This window comes from Platalea leucorodia (assembly GCF_965183815.1).
Source record: "Platalea leucorodia genome assembly, chromosome: Z".
Classification (NCBI taxonomy): domain Eukaryota; kingdom Metazoa; phylum Chordata; class Aves; order Pelecaniformes; family Threskiornithidae; genus Platalea; species Platalea leucorodia.
Window position 1 is genome coordinate 74,555,380 of NC_138858.1, and position 20,663 is coordinate 74,576,042.

Consider the following 20,663-nt stretch of genomic DNA (forward strand, 5'->3'; position numbering starts at 1 on the left):
TTCATTTCTTTCACAACCAGAAACTTGTGATGAGTATGAGCTTGATAACTATGTGTGAAAATATGGGAAAACTAACGCTGTGGTTTCAAAAAACAACATGGGGAATGGGTGGTGATACTGTAAGCTTGTGCATAGATGTCAGCAGGTGTAAATAGGTGGAGGTGTATAAAGAATGTTAGGATGTTGGGTATTTGGAATAATGGAAAACTGTTTGACACTGGTAGTGTTATGCTTTTGACAGCAAAGAAACAAATAGAAGACACTTGGGAAGGAGGGGACATGGGATCAGATGTATTGTGCTATGGAAGGCAGAACATACAACCTGCTAATGGTTAAGGTGAAAACCTTTATAAGCCACCTACTGCCATAAATCAGGCTTTCCAGCACTGGATAACAGACAGTAAAATCTACCTATTGAACCTGCGATACCCAGTGCATGTTGCAAGTATAGAAGCAATTAGTTTATCTGAGACTCTGACAGAACTAGTGGACATTTTTAATAGCTGTAGTTCTGTGATGTATAGACTGAATAGAGACATCTCAAGCTGTGTATTGGAGTTATTCTTTTCTTTTGTCTATTTTTTAAAACGGCAATTTAAAAAAAAATAAATTCATTACAGCAGACTAGAAAGTTAATGCATGCCACAATGTTAAATGAAGATACGAAGAACATTTATAAGGACACTTAAATGACCTTCAGCTAAATTTACAGTGAGGCTTGAGCATGTAAAGTGCAGACAGTATTAAGACCTATTGGGTTGATTAATGACTCTAATTCTTTCGCTATGTGGCATATTGGTCCAAGTAAAAGTTTGCCACAGAAGAAGGGGTTCACATCGAGTAGCAGAAGTCAATTGTGTCTGTTTGTTAGAGATGTGTGAGACAATGAGCTGTTTTGGACCCGTGAAAAATTCTGTACAGAAAGTGGAGCAGTTCCAGCAGAAGTTGTTAGCTAGCTTTGCCTGGCAGTGTAGAGAACACCCATGGAGGTCCATTCCTCACTTCATTGACCTGTAGGAACCTGCTTGGACTGCAAAATGCTTCAAAAGTGCCCAGCCAAGTAGTCTTTTATGAAAAATATAGTGAAATTTGTTTCTCTTTCCCATTTTGGAGTTGTTCCTTGGTCCAGTGAATCCATGCACTCTTTGTAAACTCAGATTGTAGCACCTGTACTTACAGTGCAAGTTCTGCCTACCTCAAGGCCTCACAAGTCATCTCAGCACCCTTGTTTGTTGATATATTCCCTTTTAATAAGGCTCTTGGTGCTTCTCCTATTTGAGTCAGCCTGGTGTAGGCCAGTAGCATTACTCTAAACTCTGCTGTGATATCCCTGCCTTGTAACCAACCAAATACCCACCCACAAAGTAAGTATGAGAAGGGAAACCTTTTTCTCTTTAGCATCTTCCTCCAAGTCTTGGGGTGTGACCTGATCCACCCAGCTAGAAAGCCACTGTGGTCTGATGGTCAGTTATGAGCTGGTGAGTCACAGGGGGATGAGGGGAACGTGTGTCAAAGCATGAGGTTAGCTGGTATGTGAAGTTTGAATAGGGTAAGTCCACACAATCGCATATGATTGACTTCATACAAGAAGCTCAGGCCAATCCTGCCTCTATTTGTCTAACCTAAGGACTAGAAGGTATTTCTGGCAGGCCAAATATCATTGTTCTGAATCATTTCAGTATGGTATTTTTAAGAGGCCATACCACACTACAAAATGTTTAAGGGATAAAATAAGCAAAAGTAAGTAAGCCCTCCTTGTATATAATAGGTAGTAATTTATAATTATGCAGTGAAATTATTAAATGAAATACAAATTCAATAAGCCTCATGTATATCCAGGCTGATTGTAAAAATGTGTTTTACAATATGTAGTATGTTCCTCAGTCCTATGCTTAATGATAATTGCTGTATGGCTGCCTCCGATAGCATTAAACACTTCAAAACATATGCATATTTTGCATATAGGCAAACACTGGCTGTTAAACTGGACAACGAAAGAGCAATAACATGCCTTATATCTTACAAGTGTCAATAGAATTTTTGAACAGATTATTTCTACTAGCTCACATTTACACTCAAATAGGACCCTTAATAATTAATTATCCTTAGTGTATGTACTGGATTGACATCTGCTTGCAACTCCCATTGTCGCACTGAGCTTAGCATTTTTGTTTGAATCACAATGAAATGTCTATGAAATGCTGTTATAAGATACCGACTTTGCTATCAGTAGCTCTTGGAAAGTATCAAAAATATCTAAGATGGCAATACCTAATGCATTACGATAATTGTATACACTATATCTACATGACTAATAAAAAAAAAAAAACCTGCATATGAAACAGCAGATCTCATGGCTTCAGTCTGTTCCTACTCTGAACAGTATATACACTTCTACAGCCTGTGGAGGCAGAGGTTACTGTGTGATATACACATACATATCTGTAGTAAAACAGTATTACTGTATTATATACAGTTAAAGCTATACACAGTTCTACACAGCACATCACATTTTGGGCTCCAGCAGATTGAATTTTGGTTTTCTTCAATACATCATTCATGAATGAATATTTCTCCTGTCTTAAGCAGCTTCTTCAGCGGAGCAATCAATGCCTGCATAAGTAAACTTCTCGTATAAGGTAGTATTCACATAGGTCTGGGAAGGAAATAAACAGAAAAAGTGTGATGCAGGGTGCGTTACCACAAGAATCCTAAACTATACTTGAAATTATTCATGGCCTAATTCTTTCCTAGGGATTCATTTTTACCTTCCTTTCTTCTAACATCCTATTCAGTGACACCAGTATCTGAGCAAATGATGGTCTTTCATATGGTTTCTCTCTCCAGCACTGTCTCATTAGGTCATACCTTTAAAAAATCAGACACCAACATTTGACAGTTTAGATACATAGGTTAAAGCTACAAATTCATGTTTATTGAAGGATTATGCACATTACATTTTTCAAAGGAAAATGGGTTTATACATAGATGGAGTTACATTTTCCACAGCTGGATGCTGTCTGAAAAGAATTTTCTTTTTCTCTGGAATAATTAAAAAGCTCTCTTTGAGCTAAAGCCCAGCCATGTTTTGTAAAGAACAGGATATCTGGCAGGAGCAGAGAGCCTGGGAAAGGGTTCATGGCAAATGACAGTGCATGCTGGGTACAAAGGACTTAAGTAATTATTTCCACCTGTGAACCCTTTTTAAAATGTTTGGGGTTTTTTTTAAATGTATTTTTTATGTTTTCCTGAAAAAAATGTTTATTAGTTTCTTGTAGACATCATATATTTCCTGTAGCAGATGTTGTGTTACTCTGTTTTGGTTTTTTTGCTGAGGCAGTTACTGAGGCAGTTACTTACACTTCATCATCACAGTTGAGAGGCTTTTCCAGTCTGTACCCCTGAGGCAGTTTTTCATAGAGTTCTGCACATGTCATTCCACAATATGGTGTTCCACCTAAAGCAGAGTTTAACCATTGTCATGAACACAGGGAGTTTTTAATAAAAGAAAGTTTAATTTCATAGCAGAAATAAAAAAGAATGACCAACTCAGTAGCAGGTAGGTTAGTCTAACATTAGGGAATATTTTGCAGCTAAATTTTTGTTGTTAATGTTTCTGTACTGCTTAATGCACAGTATTGAAGAGAAAATTAAAAGCGAGTATAAACTTTCATCATCTGTGGGGCTGACCTGAATTTCTCTACAACTCTGAGGGCCTGCATCTGATTGTATTTGAACTGTTTTTGCAATACCCTTGGTGCCAATAGGCAAGTTTTTCTTTCATTAGTATGGTATTAATAAGATCCGGTATGGACTGGTGGAGCTATTACTGTTGAGCTGGTTTTGCCCCTTTTTGCAAATGTTTCATTGCTTAGACTCTTCATTTTCCACACTGCAGTGTGTTAGTTCTCATCCATATCTAACGCAAACCGGTTTAGTAAGGAAAGCTGCGAACAAATTAGAAAGCAGGAGTTCATCATTAGTCCAGCACACAATGTGCACCTCAGTCAGCATGCATCTCTTGGCCAGCAGACCATGGAGTGCAGTCAAAGGCAAATCATAAAGGCTATCTAACACAATCATTTTGAATGGTTTGAGGCTGTATCACATACATGATGAATAAAGGTGTGTGTGGAAATGAACTCTAAATTTTATTTGAAGATTAACATTCAGAAATTTTCTTTGAGATACTTGGAGTATGAGATGATTGTCCCCCACCCCCATAGTCATTAAAATTTAAGTCTTCTTGAGTCCTTGACTCAGGAAGGCTGAGGAAAAACCACCCATCAAATTCGAAACATATTGGATTGGGGCTATAAATTGTGTGATATGCTGGACTTTCTATTTAGACATGGCCTAGGTTTTATAGTGCAATTAGAAGATGGTCATTATGTTTTTTTCATTTAAAATGGTACCTGAATTGAAAATGTGACAATTGCATTTCCAAGCATACTGAAGCTAAATAAAATTCAGTAGAATGAAACAGAAAAAATTGAAATATGTTGCAAAGGAATAAATTTTTAACAGATTGAGTGAATGGAGCTGTCTTGACTCAGGTTGGTTTATTTGTGCAGTACAAAATTCAGATACTTACCTAAACTAACAATTTCCCATAATAGGACACCGTATGACCATCTGCAACAGAGGGATATTATGGAGTGCAACAAGAATGCAACAAGATATTTTAAAATGGTAGATAGTTTTGCTAGTATTCAGAGAACACAGAGAAGTGTAATTAATTCTTTTTTTTAATTGATTTTTGTAAAATGATAGGGTTCGTAGAATCAGAAAGGACGAGTGAGATCTTTAGCAAAATTAATTCTCTGTGAGTCCATCGACCACAGTCCTTTACTAGACTGTGAGCTCTCAGCAAATAGCGCTTTTACAGAATTGCTTTGCCAAATATCACTTCCAGTTTCCTGACTTAAATACCGAGTTCCTCTGAATCTCCCAGGGATTCATCAGGTTTCTGATTTCAGATGAGAAATATAGTTAAAATAGTGGCCCAAACACAATTAGCCTGTGAACACAGAACTTGTTCAGACACTGATGATGAAATAAAGTCTTTTTTTTGTTGTGGGTTTTATTTTTGCTTCCCTTGCTCACTCATGCTGACACAGCTACTGAGTTTTTTGAGTTAAGAGTGGATGTCAAACTTTCTTTGATATCAAAAAGTATTTCTTTATTTAAAAAAGACTACTTGAAAACATACTTACACATCACTATTTGTTGTATAAACACTGTAATTCAAAGATTCAATTGCCATCCATCTCACTGGAAGCCGTCCCTGAAAATTATTTCATGAAATTTTATTTGTTGGAGGTTGGAATAACAATATTGCAATTTATACCCCAACAATTGTTCTGCATGTTATCTTAATGAAAACTAAGGCAAGTTAGCTTAATCAAGTAAATTTATTTAAGAAGTTGTGCATTTACTTTTCAAAGGGACAGTTCACACTAAAGATAATAGAAAATTTGTTCAACCAGCATCAAACTGGGAATAATTCCTGACTGATGACTTATGATACCTTTAACCAATCCTGTTCCCTTGACCACCCGGTGTTATTCCTGGTCTCTGACTATGTGATGCTTATTACACATCTTCCTCTTTCAGATCTTCCAAAGCTAATGCTTTGGACAACTGTTTTTTCAGCTCACAGATCCTGACATGCCTCTGCTTACCATCTTGCTAGCTTTGGCCTCGTTCAATAGAATTAGACCAGCTTGCCTCAGCTGGACAAATTCTGGTACGAAAATATTGTTTTCATAGCTGTACAGATCCACTCACATGCATATATCCTCTTCATACATCAAATGGTTTTTTTATAATACACTTTTACTGAATCTCATAACTGGCTGGAAGATTGGTTATTTTACTGCCATCCATGTTCATATAAATAATTTTTAATTACATTGTATATTATATTACAAATATGGTATAGAATTAATTTACAAGTAATGTATGTATATTAATAAACACAATATAAATATTTGTACATGTTAATATATAACATTTAAATAATCAGTTCTGTATTTCCCATGCGTTTTCATTTTTGTCCATAGGAAAACACAAAGTAAGAAACAAGAAAATAAAAAATGAGGAAAACAGACTATCAGTTTGTTTTGATCCTTACCATGGTCTTCTTAACATAAACTTCTTGACCTCTTGATAAGCCAAAGTCGGCTATTTTCGCAACATAATTTTCTCCAACCAAGATGTTTCTTGCTGCCAAATCTCGATGAATAAACTGAAATTAAAAAAAAAAAAAAATGGAAATCACCGCAGAGTCTATGAGCTTTACGTGTATTATTTTAGTGCTATATTGAAAATAGCAAACGTTCAGAATAAGAACAAAACCCAAAACAAATGGCTTGGTATGTCACTACCAAGAACATTTTAAACTTTATCTGAAAATGAAAGCAGTTAGTTACCATGTTGTTTGTAAGTTTTAATGCCTCTTCCTTGATTCCCTGTTACCATAGCATTTGATACGGCTAAGTAAACACAACAAATAAAGTAGGTGCTATAAAAGCTAAAATTAAAACCTCATTTTGATTTCATTAAAATAGTCCCTGAAAAAAGAATTGCTGTGGTTTCAGTGCGTAGAGAGTTGAATACTGACCTGTTTCTGGCTCAAGTAGTCCATCCCTCTAGCAACATCTGCTGCAAAATGCAGAAGTTGCTGGGAGGAAAGCGTTGATGCAGTACTGTTGGCAATAGCAAATGCTGGGTCTGTCTCTAGCACTCTGCTTTTCCGAAGGAAGTCCAGTAAATTTCCATGGGGGGCATATTCAATAGCAAGATAAAGATATCCTAATGAAACATCAGATAGTGAGCAGATCACAAAGTAAAAGATAGTCAGTAATAGTATTTGCACACACTGCTTTGAGTGAAAAAGACATAAAAAAGACTGGAGGGGAAATATCAAACAGCATAATTCCTAGGTGCAGAGGAGGATTTAGAGCTATTGCTGAACATCATTTCTGAAGGATTAATGTGGGCTTGTAGATCTAAAACCAAGTTTATTTAGCTTTTTCACAAATGTTATGGAAAGACCTGCTTATAAGCCAGTGTTTCTACGGACTGTATGGGCTGTACTGTGGGCTTGGGTTTTTTTTTAAACTAATATTTATAGTACATGTGTTTAAGAGTTATCTTACCCCGATGTTCACATGCTCCCAAAAGATTTATTATGTTGGGGTGATGACCAAGTTTACAAAGAACTTCAAGTTCTCCAGCAAAGTCTCTGTGATCATCTTTTGAGGCATATTCTGAAAATCAAATAAGAATGCATTTGTTTTCCTTTGAACGGAATTTATGACCATATTGTTGTTAATTATGAGGACTCTGGGCTGCCTGGGGCACTACTGCTTCAGCCCCAATAGAAAGAGAAAAACTCTTTAAGATGCATTAGTATTTACTGAATAAAGCAGGACTTTTCAATCAAAGGGAAAAAAGAGAGAACCTAATGTCTGTAGCAGCCATCTGCAGAGAAAGAAAGCATCTTAATATACCATGTCACTTCCCTTATTATTTGAGAATGTAAAACATCATAGCAGATCATAGAAAAACTAGCTGCCTAAAAATCTTTCCATGTGTGTGCTGTTGATTATTTCTGCCTGCATGCAGACCTTGGCTCTTTTTTAAATGATCATCATACTTAAGAGTGTCTCCCAATTTGCCTAGATAATGATCTAGTAAATTGCAAGGAATATGTACGTTCTTGCGGTATTCTATGTATTGTAGTTCTGTCTGGAACGTGGCAGTCGTGCCCAATGAGTACAAAGAAAGAAAATGAGTGATCCTCGTAGCGTGTATATATGTAGATGCATAGATACAGTTGTCTCTGAATGGCTAAGGTAAAGCAAGATGAGCAAATGCTGTGCCCCAAGGCTAACTCTGTGCTTCTCTCTCTATTAAATCCATATTTTAATGGCTCCCACTTTGCAAGTGAGCACACAGATGAAGTTCATACTGACCTATGAATTGAAAAATACATAATAATTAATGATATTAACAATTAGAGAGAAATATAAACCAACTTGACCATGCAGAAATACAGTCTTTGCCAGGGCACAAATCTTGGCCTAGTGACAGCTGGTACAATTTCGCTAGCAACTTTTTTATTTTAGCTTTAGGAGAGGACTACTAAGCATTTCTTGTGACAGAGAAACACTTGGAGCAAACAACCAAGAAAAGTCTTTAGTCTCACATCTTTACTACCTTTCATCCTTTTAATCGCAGCGTCCATCCGTAAGCCATCTTTCTTAATGCGTGCTTTCAGGACTTGCCCAAAGTTACCTTCCCCAATCACATCTTGAAATTTTATGTCATTCCACTCAAGAACTGGATAAATAGTAGGATCTGGGCTGTTTTTGGCTTTCCTGCTCAGGGTGAGAGTACCTGAGTTAAACTGTACAGCTGGCTCTTCTCTCTGTAACAGAGTTAAGCAAGTGACATCATTAACTGTGATTTCTACTGTATTAAACAATGCTCTGATTACACTGTCAGAATACATGTGTGCTCACTCATGTACACACAGAGAGCCTGATCCATCTCTTGCTTATGCGAGAGTGAGTGCAGTAGACAATTACACCTACTTTAGACACTAACTGCATCAAGCACTTCTGCGCAGATCCACAAAATTAATCAGGCTCCTAATTTATGCTTAAGTAACTTTGTAGACCTAGGCCTCCGGAACAGTTTTATAATCACCTTGAACATTAAGGAGACGGGCAAAAATAATTTGGTAAAACTGATGTCAAAACCAGTTTTAAGTGTCAGGTTTGAGATTTATCTCAGATTAGGCTTGACTAGATCCTGTGCTGATCAGCCTCAGTAGAAAGACTGAGGAAAGAAGAAGCAAGGAAACAAAAGAGAGAAGAAATTATCTTCCTCCATACTTGAGGAGACATCTCTACTTCAGTTACACATTCCCATGAAATACTTCTGTGGGAAAAGTTTCAGGACAAGGAGCAGGAGCTATTCTGTGTAGCCTGGGGACTGATCATCTTTTTGGATGAGCCCCTGACCCCGGTTATGAAACAATCTATGCGGACCCATATGGAAGAGCTCCTTGGCCCAGCTTCATTCTGCTTCACAGGTTCCCCTCTGAAGTGAGAGAACAGTACTGGAAAGCAGAGTGATAAAGAGACTACAGCAGAATACAAATATATACATGTATATATATAGAGAGAGAGAGATCTCTACATGATGTTACAACCTTCAGCAGTTCCCTCACAGCCAGAACTATGATGTTGCCATTGAATGACCCCTAGTGTGCTGTCCCCAAGTTGAAAAGCCATGACAGAGCAGTCGCTGATGCTCAAAAGCAATGATAAAAAATATTGTAGTTTTCGAAATCAGGCACAACTTCATAGAGTGAGAACAGGTTCCTCCATTCTGTCTGGCTCAGTACTTGTCATACACAGGTGCAACAAGGCAGAAAAGGGAGGACAAATGGTGTGCAACTTTTTTCAAGTCAGGTTTTCTACCTCATAGCCTACAACTGTGATTGCTTTAGCTCTGGGCTCACTAGCAAAGAAGCTTTACAACACCAGTACTAATTGCACACATGAAGAGAAGGCCAAGAAAAAGGAATTGGAAAAAACAGGAAAAGGTGGGGCCAAAGTTAATAACCACACTGACTCAGGAAAGCTGGAAACCCACCACCACATTTTGGAAAGCCTGAGCCATACGGCGCTGGAAGTTGGCTCGCTTTAACTGCAGCATGATGAGAAAGGCCAGGAGAATTGTTACACAGGTCATCCCTGCAGATCCAAGGATGGCAATAAGCAGCATTTTGCCTCCTTTTGATTCATATGGAGCTGTTGAGGAAGCACATAAAGAGTTCGTCATTATTTCCAGCTACTTCTGAAAAAGCCATGAACAATATATAGCTAAATACTCCTGTCTTGTAATCTGTATGAAGACATCCCTTTGTTTTCCAGAAATGTCACAGACATTGGATGCTCTGACTTTCAAATGTATGAGCACCTGCAGGTCCTGCTGAATTCAGGCAGAGCAGAGCTGAGGTCACATTCAGTGATCTAATAGTCCTATTATATGCAGCTCCTTTAATTTATGAGGTGTTGGGCACTTTCTAGTGGATACAAACAGATGTTATATGTTGTCACTTCACCAATGCCATGCAATGAACTGAGATCAAATCTTGGTGATGCTGTGTTGTGTGTCAAAATTAAGAGCAAAAGAAAACTAATATTAAAAAAATAATATTATGACTTTGCCTTAGGTAACTAGTATATGCAATCAGCCCTGGTTTGTGCAAGCCCAGCATGCTGCCGTAACCAACCTTTAGTTTCTGGAAGAGTCTTCAGTTCAAACGACGTGTTTGGGTTGCTTAAGCCAATGTTGTTCTGAGCATTAATCTGAACCTGGTACACAGTGTTTGGCTCAAGGCCCTTGAGATGGTATTGAGTAATGCTGGTGTTCTTTATGATAATATCGATGTGGTTGTAATCAGCCTTTCCATAAATTTTGTAGCTGATGATGATGGAGGAGATGGAATGACCCTCAGCAGTTGTCCAGGAGATGACTGAGGATGTGTCTGTGGTGTTAGAAAACCTGATGTTGTATGGTGCAGGGGGGATTCCTGAGAACAAACACAAACACACACAAGCATTGGAGTGTACATCCACCTCTTTTTCCTTCCTGCAGTGAGCCAAACACTTTTCGCAGTGTTTTTGCTGTGCTAAACAGAAGCAGAATTTTGTTGATGAGCTATGGTAACTGAATGCAATATTTTTATGAACTTGATGTGCTGTGACCCATATTGCAGTACTCCATACTTCCAGCAGAGGTTGGAGTGGCATTGAGTATACTCCTGTCCTTGGATGAAGACATGAATGCTCTGAGCTGTATGCAATGACAACATAATTGCTTTCAAATTAATGCAGAAAGGGTTAATTTCCTTCTATACTGGATCATCATTCCCATGTGATTCCCAGGTCCCATACTTTCAGTGCTTCAGGGAGCAATTTCCTGTCAGGATACAGGCTGTTAGAAAGAAGGGAAATTGCTATGAAGCTGGTGAAGGGTCTAGAGCACAAGTCTTATGAGGAGGGGCTGAGGGAACTGGGATTGTTTAGCCTGGAGAAAAGGAGTCTCGGGGGAGACCTTATCGCTCTCTACAGCTACCTGAAAGGAGGTTGTAGTGAGGTGGGGGGTTGATCTCTTCTGCCAAGTAACAAGTGATAGAACAAGAGGAGATGTCCTCCAGTTGTGCCAGGGGATGTTTAGATTGGATATTAGGAAAATTTCTTCACTGAAAGGGTTATCAAGCACTGGAACAGGCTGCCCAGGGAAGTGGTTGAGTCCCCATCCCTGGAAGTATTTAAAAGATGAGTAGATGTGGTGCTTAGGGACATGGTTTAGTGGTGGACTTGGCAGTGCTAGGTTAACAATTGGACTTGATGATCCTAAAGGTCTTTTCCAACCTAAAGGATTCTATAATAACATTTCCACAAATTTCCTCAGAAAACCACCAGCAGGGGTGAGTGCTGGACTTGTGGACACACTCATGACTACTAAGCTAATCACCTTCTCCTGGAAAATAGTACCCTATGTGTTTCTTAGTGCAGTTTGGCGTCAGTGCTCAGGAAACTGCAGTGTCCCAGCCGTTGACACTTCTGTTAATACATCTAGGATCTCAGTGAGGGCCTCCCCACATGACCTGTAAGGAGGAAGAAGCCCACCTTCCCAGTGTGTGGTGTGGGCAGTGGCACCCATCAGCCATTCAGATGGATATCTGTTCAGATGGTGCTTCATTCAGATAGGACATTTGTTGTGGTATTATGAAAGGACAGTACTCACACTCAGGGAGTTCAAGGGTGGTCATTGGTCTTCACTGTAGCACACTTAACTACTCTGCTCACAGGGGTTTTACCTTGCATTGTGTCTTCTTATTTCACTGCTGACTATTTCTGTATTGACATAGCTGAATTGCAGGTTCTGAGTGTTTTTTTGGAGTAACAAAAGATCTTGGAGTAGGGAACTCTGTGGGTTCATCATTATGAAGAGGAAAAAAATGCTGTGTGTGTCAGAAACATGAATCACACTGAAATGAAGATGTGGATTCCCAAACTTTTAATTTGTTTTTCCCTTTTTTTTTTTTCAAACTCATTGTTAGTGCCTGATAATTTCCAGCATAAGAATTTCTTTGGACACTGAGCTATCTTCATATTAATAGTAATAACAACGACAAGTGATCACCAGGAACTGAGTGTTGCCAGAACAAAGGATTACATTTAATGTAGTCATTAAGTGACAATCAGTCTGATCACTGGGGGAAAGAGGAAGAATTAAACAGAAGGATGTGAATCAGCTACTTACTGTCACTGAAAGTCCATGCATACAAATAGTTGCTCCATTCTCCTTGGGACCTGGTGTTCACTCGTACCCTGCACATGTATTGCTGTCTAGGCTCAAGATCTTTAATGATCAGGGTGGACATATTTCCTGGCACTTGAGTAATAATACTGCTCTTGTCACCGTTGTCATTCACGCTCTTCCTTTCCACTTCAACACGAATGTCATCCTCTGTCCTCAGTGTTAAAGGATGCCATGACAAATTCAGTGATGTCATACTTTTTGGAAAGAGAGTGAGACCTTCTGGTGGAGGAAGACCTTGGAAAGCCACAGTGAGACAGGGAACAACATTTCATGTCTGGTATGCAAGCTAAAATAGGGGTACCAGTTATTTCCAACCACTTGCCCTAGTTTGGAGTGGCAAAGGGTAGTTCTCCCCGCCACCCCACCCAATTTGGCAGAAATTACATCTAAGAGGTGTTGATAGTCCCAAAGTATCTTATCAACAGCTGTTGTGTCAACAAAAAGGCCTCTTCACTGAGCTGGTGTTGCAGATGCACTTTTTGGACGTGAAAAGCCAGTTCTTTTGCTCTCTTGTTAGATAATTCCTGGTGCAATCCTCATTTATTTTGTATGTTTGTATTCAGTTTGAGCTGTATCCTCAGTGGACTAAAAGCTTTTCTGCTTGTTCAGACAACTTAATTTTTAAAGTAAACTGATCTTATACTAAGAGGAAGGATGGATCTGGTATTAGGAGGAAGAGCTGGCATGCAAAAGAAGTGATTTCTATCTCCAACTCTGCTGCACAGCCAGCCAAAATATGTAAATTTTCCTTTCCTGGATCCCCCATCTCTAAATCAGGAAGAATAATAGCTCTGCCTTTTTCTGGTTTTCTTCACCTCTGATTTTTTTTTCTTCTTTTTTTTTTTTTTCTTTGCCTGAGATTATTTTGAAAGACTCTACATTGTTTTCATGTCCAGCCTTCTTTGCTCAAATGAAAGTGCTCTGGCAGAGATCAGGGAACAGACCACAGAGAAAAACAGCTGAAACAGCCCTTTTGTGAAAAGCCAAGATGATGACTTACCAAGCGCAGCTGTTGTGAAGCTAGCCTGTGGTCCAGGATGGCCTTCCCCACCTTCTCCTTGCCGACTCAGCTGAACACAGAACTGATATTCTGTTTTTGGTTCCAGGTTGTCCAGTCTTTTGGTTTTGCCTTTTACTGACAATGAAAGGAGAAAGTAAAGCCATAGCCCATGCTGAAAAATGTTAAAGAAGAAAATGTTTGGAAAATATTCCTGAGCTGCGAACCATGGAAGGTAAGATACTCAGGCTCTTCTTTTGTTCCTGACTCACTAAGATAAACTATTTAGGCCAGGTTGGATGGGGCTTTGTGTAACCTGGTCTAGTGGAAGGTGTCCCTGACTATGGCAGTGGGGGTTGGAACTAGATGATCTTTAAGGTCTCTTCACACCCAAACCATCCTATGATTCTATTATGATTTAGAAGTATAAAATACTTATTTCTAAGTTGAGCTCCAACCTAGCCCAGAAGATGTTTCCATCTGCCCTTCCTTCAGGACAGAACAAGACTGGTTGCTTAGGCAGCATGCATTGTGTATGCAGATCTTAGGTTATCTTGAATTAGTAACAACAGTTATTTGTTACTTGTTAAAGTTCCTGTAATGTTTCCTATAATATTTTAGGCCTTGCATAAAATGTTAAAACAGGGCTGGAAGAAGTCGTCTAATTCACAATCAGCCTTCATTTTGCCCATACTATTACTGATAAATATTTAAGTAAGATATATGTCTCACCAGAGGGCACAATAGACATGAAAGAAGATTGTAGATGCTCTAGGATGTCTCCATACTGCTCACTACTTTTGAAAACCTGCTATTTACATTGGAGTTTTCAACAGCTGGTCCCAACATTGAGTACTGTTTATCTTAAGGAAGGAGGGGAACCCTTTGGTTACCGAAAACTGAGTATACACTTTTTGACTACTGTTGGTGTACCATATCCACACTAATGTTATACATAGTGATATACAGAGAGTCATGCATCCAGTCATAAAAAATTTAACTTTTATGTGTTGCAGAGTCTTTTGAGTCTAGTTAAGAGCAGACACCACATTATGTTTCGGCATGCAGCTGAAGTTGTCTCTGAAGGAATTAAAGAATGTCCTCTTACCTTCCACAGACATCCAGGACTGATAACGTTTTGCTGGCTTGTACAGGAGCTTTGTTGACACAACAGGTCCATCTCCAAGATGTAACTCAGCATTGATATCAATTATGAGAAAATTATGTCCACTGTCTCTCAGCCTTGGGGCATACTGTGGCACAGGAGGAACTGAGCAAGAATACAAGTATTAAACCAGCTTTTTAATTCCCTGTATCAGTAAAACTGTGGTATCTTCCTAGATCTACAGGAAAATGGGAGATGTTCTTCAAAACACTTACAAAGTAGACAGGGGTTTACACCCTAAAGCTAACAGTTTAGATCTTTCAAAAAAAACCCTGGGTTTTCTTCTAATCCTTACCATCACACTTACTTATTTTTTCAATACACATCATTAGTATGTTGCTTATAAAGGGTTTCTGTCCATATTCTGACTGTAGATATTTATTCAGACATTTTTCTGCAGTGCAGAGAACGGAAAGCTCTGCCATTTTAGAGTATAAAGCTGCCCTTAAAAGCAGAGAGGCAAAGACATTTGAAGAGGTTTGTGCTTTTACCTTTGACTGTAACTTGAAATGGTTTCTCTGCCATTCCTGCTACCGTCTGCACACTGCAGACCCAGGTTCCTGTGTCACGGGGCTGGATACGATTGATTGTGAACATGGCTTCAGAGCGATTACTGGTAACAATTAGGGCAGGCTGAAATGACAAAAGACGTACAGGGCTTGAAAAATGTGGGCATTTAGGAATATTCCCATTACACTTTCTCACAGTTTAAGAACTCTAGATCTAGAGTTTAGTGATATTAATAGAAAGGGTCTATAATGGTCAATTCCATAGTTTCACATGTGCTCCAGTTCATGAGTTCATGAGGTATCTCAGAATATCAAAATTTCACACTATGCTTGAAAAACATAGTGTGCATTAACTACAGATAAAGTCAATACAAACATCAGAAATAATAGGAAACAATTAATGAGGAGCCTACCCTTAGGACAGTTCCATCTTGCTTCAAAAGTTTAAATTCTTCAGATTTAGGAAGTGGCATCCCAGTTGCTATACAAAAAGGCTTGAACTCAACGCCAGAATTGAGTTCTACAGGATCTAGTAAGTTTTCTATCTGAGGTGAAAGATCTGCTGAACCTACAGAAGATACGTAGTATTTTAATGTCAGCCTTCAAACAGAACTTAAAAAAGGCAGCACCAAAATAGGTTTAGGTGTACAATGAACATAGGCAGCATAGGTGTCTGGTTTTCCCTTCACCCATGTGGACATACAAAAGGATCATGCTTACTAAAGTCAGCACTGTTACATTGGTGTATATATCATGTGAGAAGAAACAAGCCCTGTGTCCACTCTTCTTTCTTTTCCCTTCCCCTCCCCTCTCTTTCTTGCTGACATTCTAAGCACAGACAGGCTAGCTATGGCAAAATCATGCACATATTTTTTACTGAATGTACAGTATCTATTTGCTCTCCATTTTGTCTGTTTATAAGAGCAGTCAGATCACAATGGTATAGTTTTGCTGTTTGGATCATGGTCTTATTTCTGTGCTTGTTTTTGCAGTGGAAAGCTTTTACAAGTTAACAGTGGATTTGTCACTTTATTTATCAAGCAGAAATAATAGATGCTGAGTGCATCTTATAAAATACTGTGTGCAAACCTTGCCTGAATCCAAAGAGAGTCTGAACGAGGTATGTTCATCTCTGCAAACCTAACTCTGTGTCAGAAAGACAGAGCTGTTTTAAACTCTAGGGTTGTCTTGGTGTCCCAGTCATCAATTTCAGATCATGAGGCACATGGTATAGGAGTGTATGCAGTGAATAAGAGGTAGGTAACGTTAAAGTACCATGAGCCTATCCAAAAGCTGATCATGCAGGTACGATGGGCAGTTTCTGTCAGTAATTGATCTTAAGGTCAGTGTCAAACCCTATGGAGTAAGATTTGCAAATCTACCTCTAATGAAAGCAAAACCAGACGAAATTGTAGCATACCAGCCTGCTAAATGCAGCATTGGGGGAGAGGCTTAAAAACACTGCATTGCAATAAAGATGTACAGAATTGTCTGGGCCCCTGGAATGTAATTGGCAGAGCAAGGATACCAGCCTGGGGTGGAAATGCTCTACCAGTGTGAAGATCTGTCTCAGTTACACTGGGTGGGAAAAGCCATTTACTACCGTGTTACCTTGCTTTACCTTCTTTTTCACATTGAAGACCATGCCATCCAAGGGAGCAGATGCAGCCCTTAAATCTGTCGCATGTCCCTCGACTGTGACAATTACATTTGAGTTTGCAATCCGACCCATAAAAACCAGGTTTGCATTCTGCAAGTACATTTGTTTCCAGTTAGTTTAAAGATACTAGAAAATGTCTTCCATATTAGTTTTCAATCATCTCATGCATCAATTCTCCAGTAGGGTTTAATTCCCTCAGTTGGATTGAGTTTGAAACTATATGTATTAGCACTAAATCATGCACAGAGCATCCTGAGACCACACTAACATCAAAAAAGTAGAGCACATTTGTATCTATGCCTGTGACTTGTAGACTAGATGCCAATGTGGAAGCTTCTTCAGTCTCCACTGTTGTTTCAGCTGCACCATGGTAGTGTCCAAAGGCTTCATCAGAGTTATGTCACCATTGAACAAGATGGCACATAAAGGAAGATGTCCCAAAGAGATTGTAGTCTAATTGAAGTGAACAAGGCTGATTATGCTCAGTATTGCTCAGCAATGGGTATATGTTTGACACCAAATTGCTCAGTTTGGCTTGTAGAAATACAGCAGGACTGTAGAGGATTTTAAATGCCTCAGTAGAACATCAATTCATTTTGTAGAATAACTCGAATAGTTTTTAATTTTACTATGTCCTTCTGAGAATCTGACATGGTCCTCTGAGATGGGTAAATATTATTATCCCTCTTTTACAGAATGTAAAAAATCCTATCTTTTATGCTCCTCTGTTAGTTCCCTTCTATGTTTCCCATGAGCAGCACACTAATGACTCTTTACCATTCCTCATATTTTTTACTATACCTTTATCACATTCCAGTCCCATCCATCCTGTGGCACAAGAACAACCATATGGATCTGGTAGACAGAACATGTAGTTTCTGCAGCCATATTTTTCTTTACAGCTCTCTTCACATGTTTTGCCAAATGTATTGGCTCCACAAGCTATTGAAGGGAGAGAGGGAAAGAATAGCCCAACAGCATTAAGTCCACAAAAGAGTTAATGCTTCTAATGACACAGCTTTAGACAACAGAAAACATGAATTAAAATAAAAAATAGTATTTTTACCGTTCAGATACCAGATATATTAACATCCATAACTACTTAAGCCACGGCTGCACTAATGGTTAAGTTCAGGCTGCAGAAGCAAGCATAACTTTCTCCCATGTAAGGATACATCAACAAAGCACTCATTGCTTTGGATATGTAGTGGCAGAGCTTCAGTAATAAAACCTCTTCATAAGCCTTTTTAATATAAAATGGACAAACAGTGCCATGAAAACCAAATATTCTTCTTAAAGGTCAGTGCATATGAAACTGCCAAGCTCAAGGTTTTGCTTTTCTGATATGATCAGTGCTACATTAGAGTAGTTCAGATGTCAGCTATTCCAATAGCTGTGCTCTAGTATTTGCAGCGCTGCAATTCAGTCAAAATATTAGGATACCTATTTAGGATTGGACCCAAAAGTTGCTTGGGGAGATCAGAGCAATGTAATATCTGCTGCAATTATTCCAGGATCCAAACTAGTCACAGACACAGATATGCACAAACAGACATATACTGTTGATATGTCCCTACAGAGACAAATCATCCTGTGAGCACGTTAGGAGCTTGTTCAGAAGTAGCCAGGGAATCTCTAACACAGGCTTCATTTCCCAGTGCCAGTGTATCCTCAAGATCTCCTATTCTATCATGCATTTAACAGTCAGTCAGTAGCTTCAAGCACACTGATTTCAGGGGAATCATAGAACAGCCCAGGTTGAAAGATCATCTGGTCCAGCCTCTTGTAGGAAAGGGAGTCTAGAAGAGATTATCTAGCACACTGTCCAAGTGCATATGGATCAAGAAGAGCTGGAAACATTCATCTTCCCTGGCAATACAATCTCTACTAGGAGAAGAGAGGCAGAAGTTAAATCACAACTACAAGACCAGCCTTACTAATTCAGGGTTCATCTCACCCAACACTGTCCTGACTCCAGCACCAACTGTAAATGCTGTAGCTATAAAGAGTAAAACAAGGCTACTCCATTTGATGCTTCCCTCAATAATCTGCCAACTTCTGCTACTGAGAACAAATTAATAAGCAATCTGTGAAAATAATATTTGCTTACCTTTTTCACATGTTTTTCCCATAAAACCGGGAGGACAGATACATTCCCCCGTATCTTCATGACAAATGCCATTGTTTGTGCAGGAAGGGCAGTGGGAGCTACAGGAAGGGCCCCATTTCTGAGCTTCACATCCTTTTATGCAAAAATATAATGACATATTTGTTGTCTTTTTCAGTAACCAATCAAGTAGTAAAATTCTTTTTAATTAAGACAAACAGTACATTATATAAAAATATGATCCATATGGACCCCCTAAAACCTCAGCCAAGTGACCTAATGTAAGGAATCACATTTTTCATTGTGGAAGTGCCCCTATTTCTGGAGCAGAACTGCTGCATAGTACACAGTAATAATATGTAACATCTTCAAGGAAGGAACTGAAAAAGTCTTCCATTTTTGAAACTAGAGATACATTTTTTTAGTTTGGAAGAGTAACTATGGAAGTTGACAAAGCTACTATATTTAATATTTCTACTCTCGTAGCAGGGATCTGAGACCTACAAAAGGTCCAGGCTTCACCTGGCACTGCCTGTACTGGTAGAAAGCCAGCAGGACCAAGCTTAGCATCACTGGCATTGTACCAACATTTGGCAAGTTATGATTTTTTTTCTGTAACAATATTTTTCTTCAAAGTTTATTAGACTGGGTTCACACCTGTTGTATCTTTACTGTCTTCACTGGCTCTTTATAAGAAGGATCAATCAACCGGTGACCTGTTTCTGGAATAAATGGACTAAGAGCAATCAGTTGTTTTAATGCCTGTCATGATTTTCTTTCCCACTTCATAACTTAAAAAGATACTACTACCATTAATCCTGCCAGTGAGAGTTTTGGTACTGATTTCATAGAAGCAGAGCTCAAGCTCTAAACAAGTATATATGACTTCATCATGCAAATGCTTAATCTGTCCCTACAAGATGCAAAATTCTCTGAGCTGCTTTTGAAATCAATGGGAGCTGAGAGGACTTAATGTTTTGCAGTATTTGATTTGTAACAATGTTTCTTACATCACAGAAACTAACCTTCATGACTTCCTCTAGTGTAAAGCTAGGACTGAGAAGATAATAAACTGGAAAGTCCTGAGGCAGTCTCACTAAAAGTGGGTATTCCAGGCTTGGATCAGCTTTTTCAGATTTCAGCAAGCATTTAATGAATCAGCATGGTACTTGGAGCTCTATCTCCTCCTTCTCCCAGAAGGAAATTCTTACATATGGATACTTAAAAAAAAAAAAAAAAAGCTTTGCTAAAAATGAACAGTCTGTGTCTATACTGCTAATTCAAAGAAAAACAGGACATGCGTTTGAGCAGTGGCATGTAATCATCCGTTCTCTTTATTGCTAGTGTTTTCCCTGCCATCTCCCAGACTATGCCTCAGGAGTTTTCCTAATAGGCAGGATTGGCAAGACAAAAGCCCATTTCAAGGCAGGAGGCAGAATTTATGGATAAATCTTCTGCTGTGCAGCTTGGCACTATAGCAGAGAACAGATCTTGGACCATTTTGGTGAGGTGGCAATAGCTTCAAAATCCAAGTTCCAGGCATTATATTGATTCATTTGCGACTCCTGGAAGTATCCTGTGGATGTTAGCAAGTAAAATACATTTTACCATCAGAAATATTTTCTCCATAATGCAAGATATTTGAACAGCTATTTATTTTTACATATCAGTTTTATATTTGTATCCAAGTTAATAGAATGTAATTTTCTTTACATCTGATGAAAAAGGACATAGCAGCATAAGCTACAAGACATGTAGAATACTTAATGGAAAATATCTGCCTGCATTATAAACTGGTCCTGTCATCCACT

General features: G+C 38.7%; 1 protein-coding gene across 1 annotated transcript in view; it reads right to left on the minus strand.

Annotated features, from left to right (window-relative positions):
• Window positions 1-1,268: 1,268 nt before the first annotated feature.
• Window positions 1,269-20,663, minus strand: part of TEK (TEK receptor tyrosine kinase) — a 42,481-nt gene continuing 23,086 nt past the window's right edge. Inside the window, exons 5-23 of the mRNA XM_082335625.1 lie at window positions 18,856-18,987; window positions 17,547-17,687; window positions 16,707-16,835; window positions 15,499-15,653; window positions 15,068-15,209; window positions 14,520-14,681; window positions 13,415-13,549; window positions 12,355-12,648; window positions 10,316-10,615; window positions 9,673-9,830; window positions 8,227-8,437; window positions 7,164-7,274; window positions 6,626-6,816; window positions 6,137-6,250; window positions 5,217-5,287; window positions 4,595-4,635; window positions 3,361-3,457; window positions 2,769-2,868; window positions 1,269-2,656 (exon numbers count right to left, since the gene is read on the minus strand). Coding sequence (XP_082191751.1) covers window positions 2,582-2,656; window positions 2,769-2,868; window positions 3,361-3,457; window positions 4,595-4,635; window positions 5,217-5,287; window positions 6,137-6,250; window positions 6,626-6,816; window positions 7,164-7,274; window positions 8,227-8,437; window positions 9,673-9,830; window positions 10,316-10,615; window positions 12,355-12,648; window positions 13,415-13,549; window positions 14,520-14,681; window positions 15,068-15,209; window positions 15,499-15,653; window positions 16,707-16,835; window positions 17,547-17,687; window positions 18,856-18,987 — 2,759 coding nt within the window. The 3' untranslated portion in view covers window positions 1,269-2,581. The remainder of the gene's footprint in view (window positions 2,657-2,768; window positions 2,869-3,360; window positions 3,458-4,594; window positions 4,636-5,216; window positions 5,288-6,136; window positions 6,251-6,625; window positions 6,817-7,163; window positions 7,275-8,226; window positions 8,438-9,672; window positions 9,831-10,315; window positions 10,616-12,354; window positions 12,649-13,414; window positions 13,550-14,519; window positions 14,682-15,067; window positions 15,210-15,498; window positions 15,654-16,706; window positions 16,836-17,546; window positions 17,688-18,855; window positions 18,988-20,663) is intronic.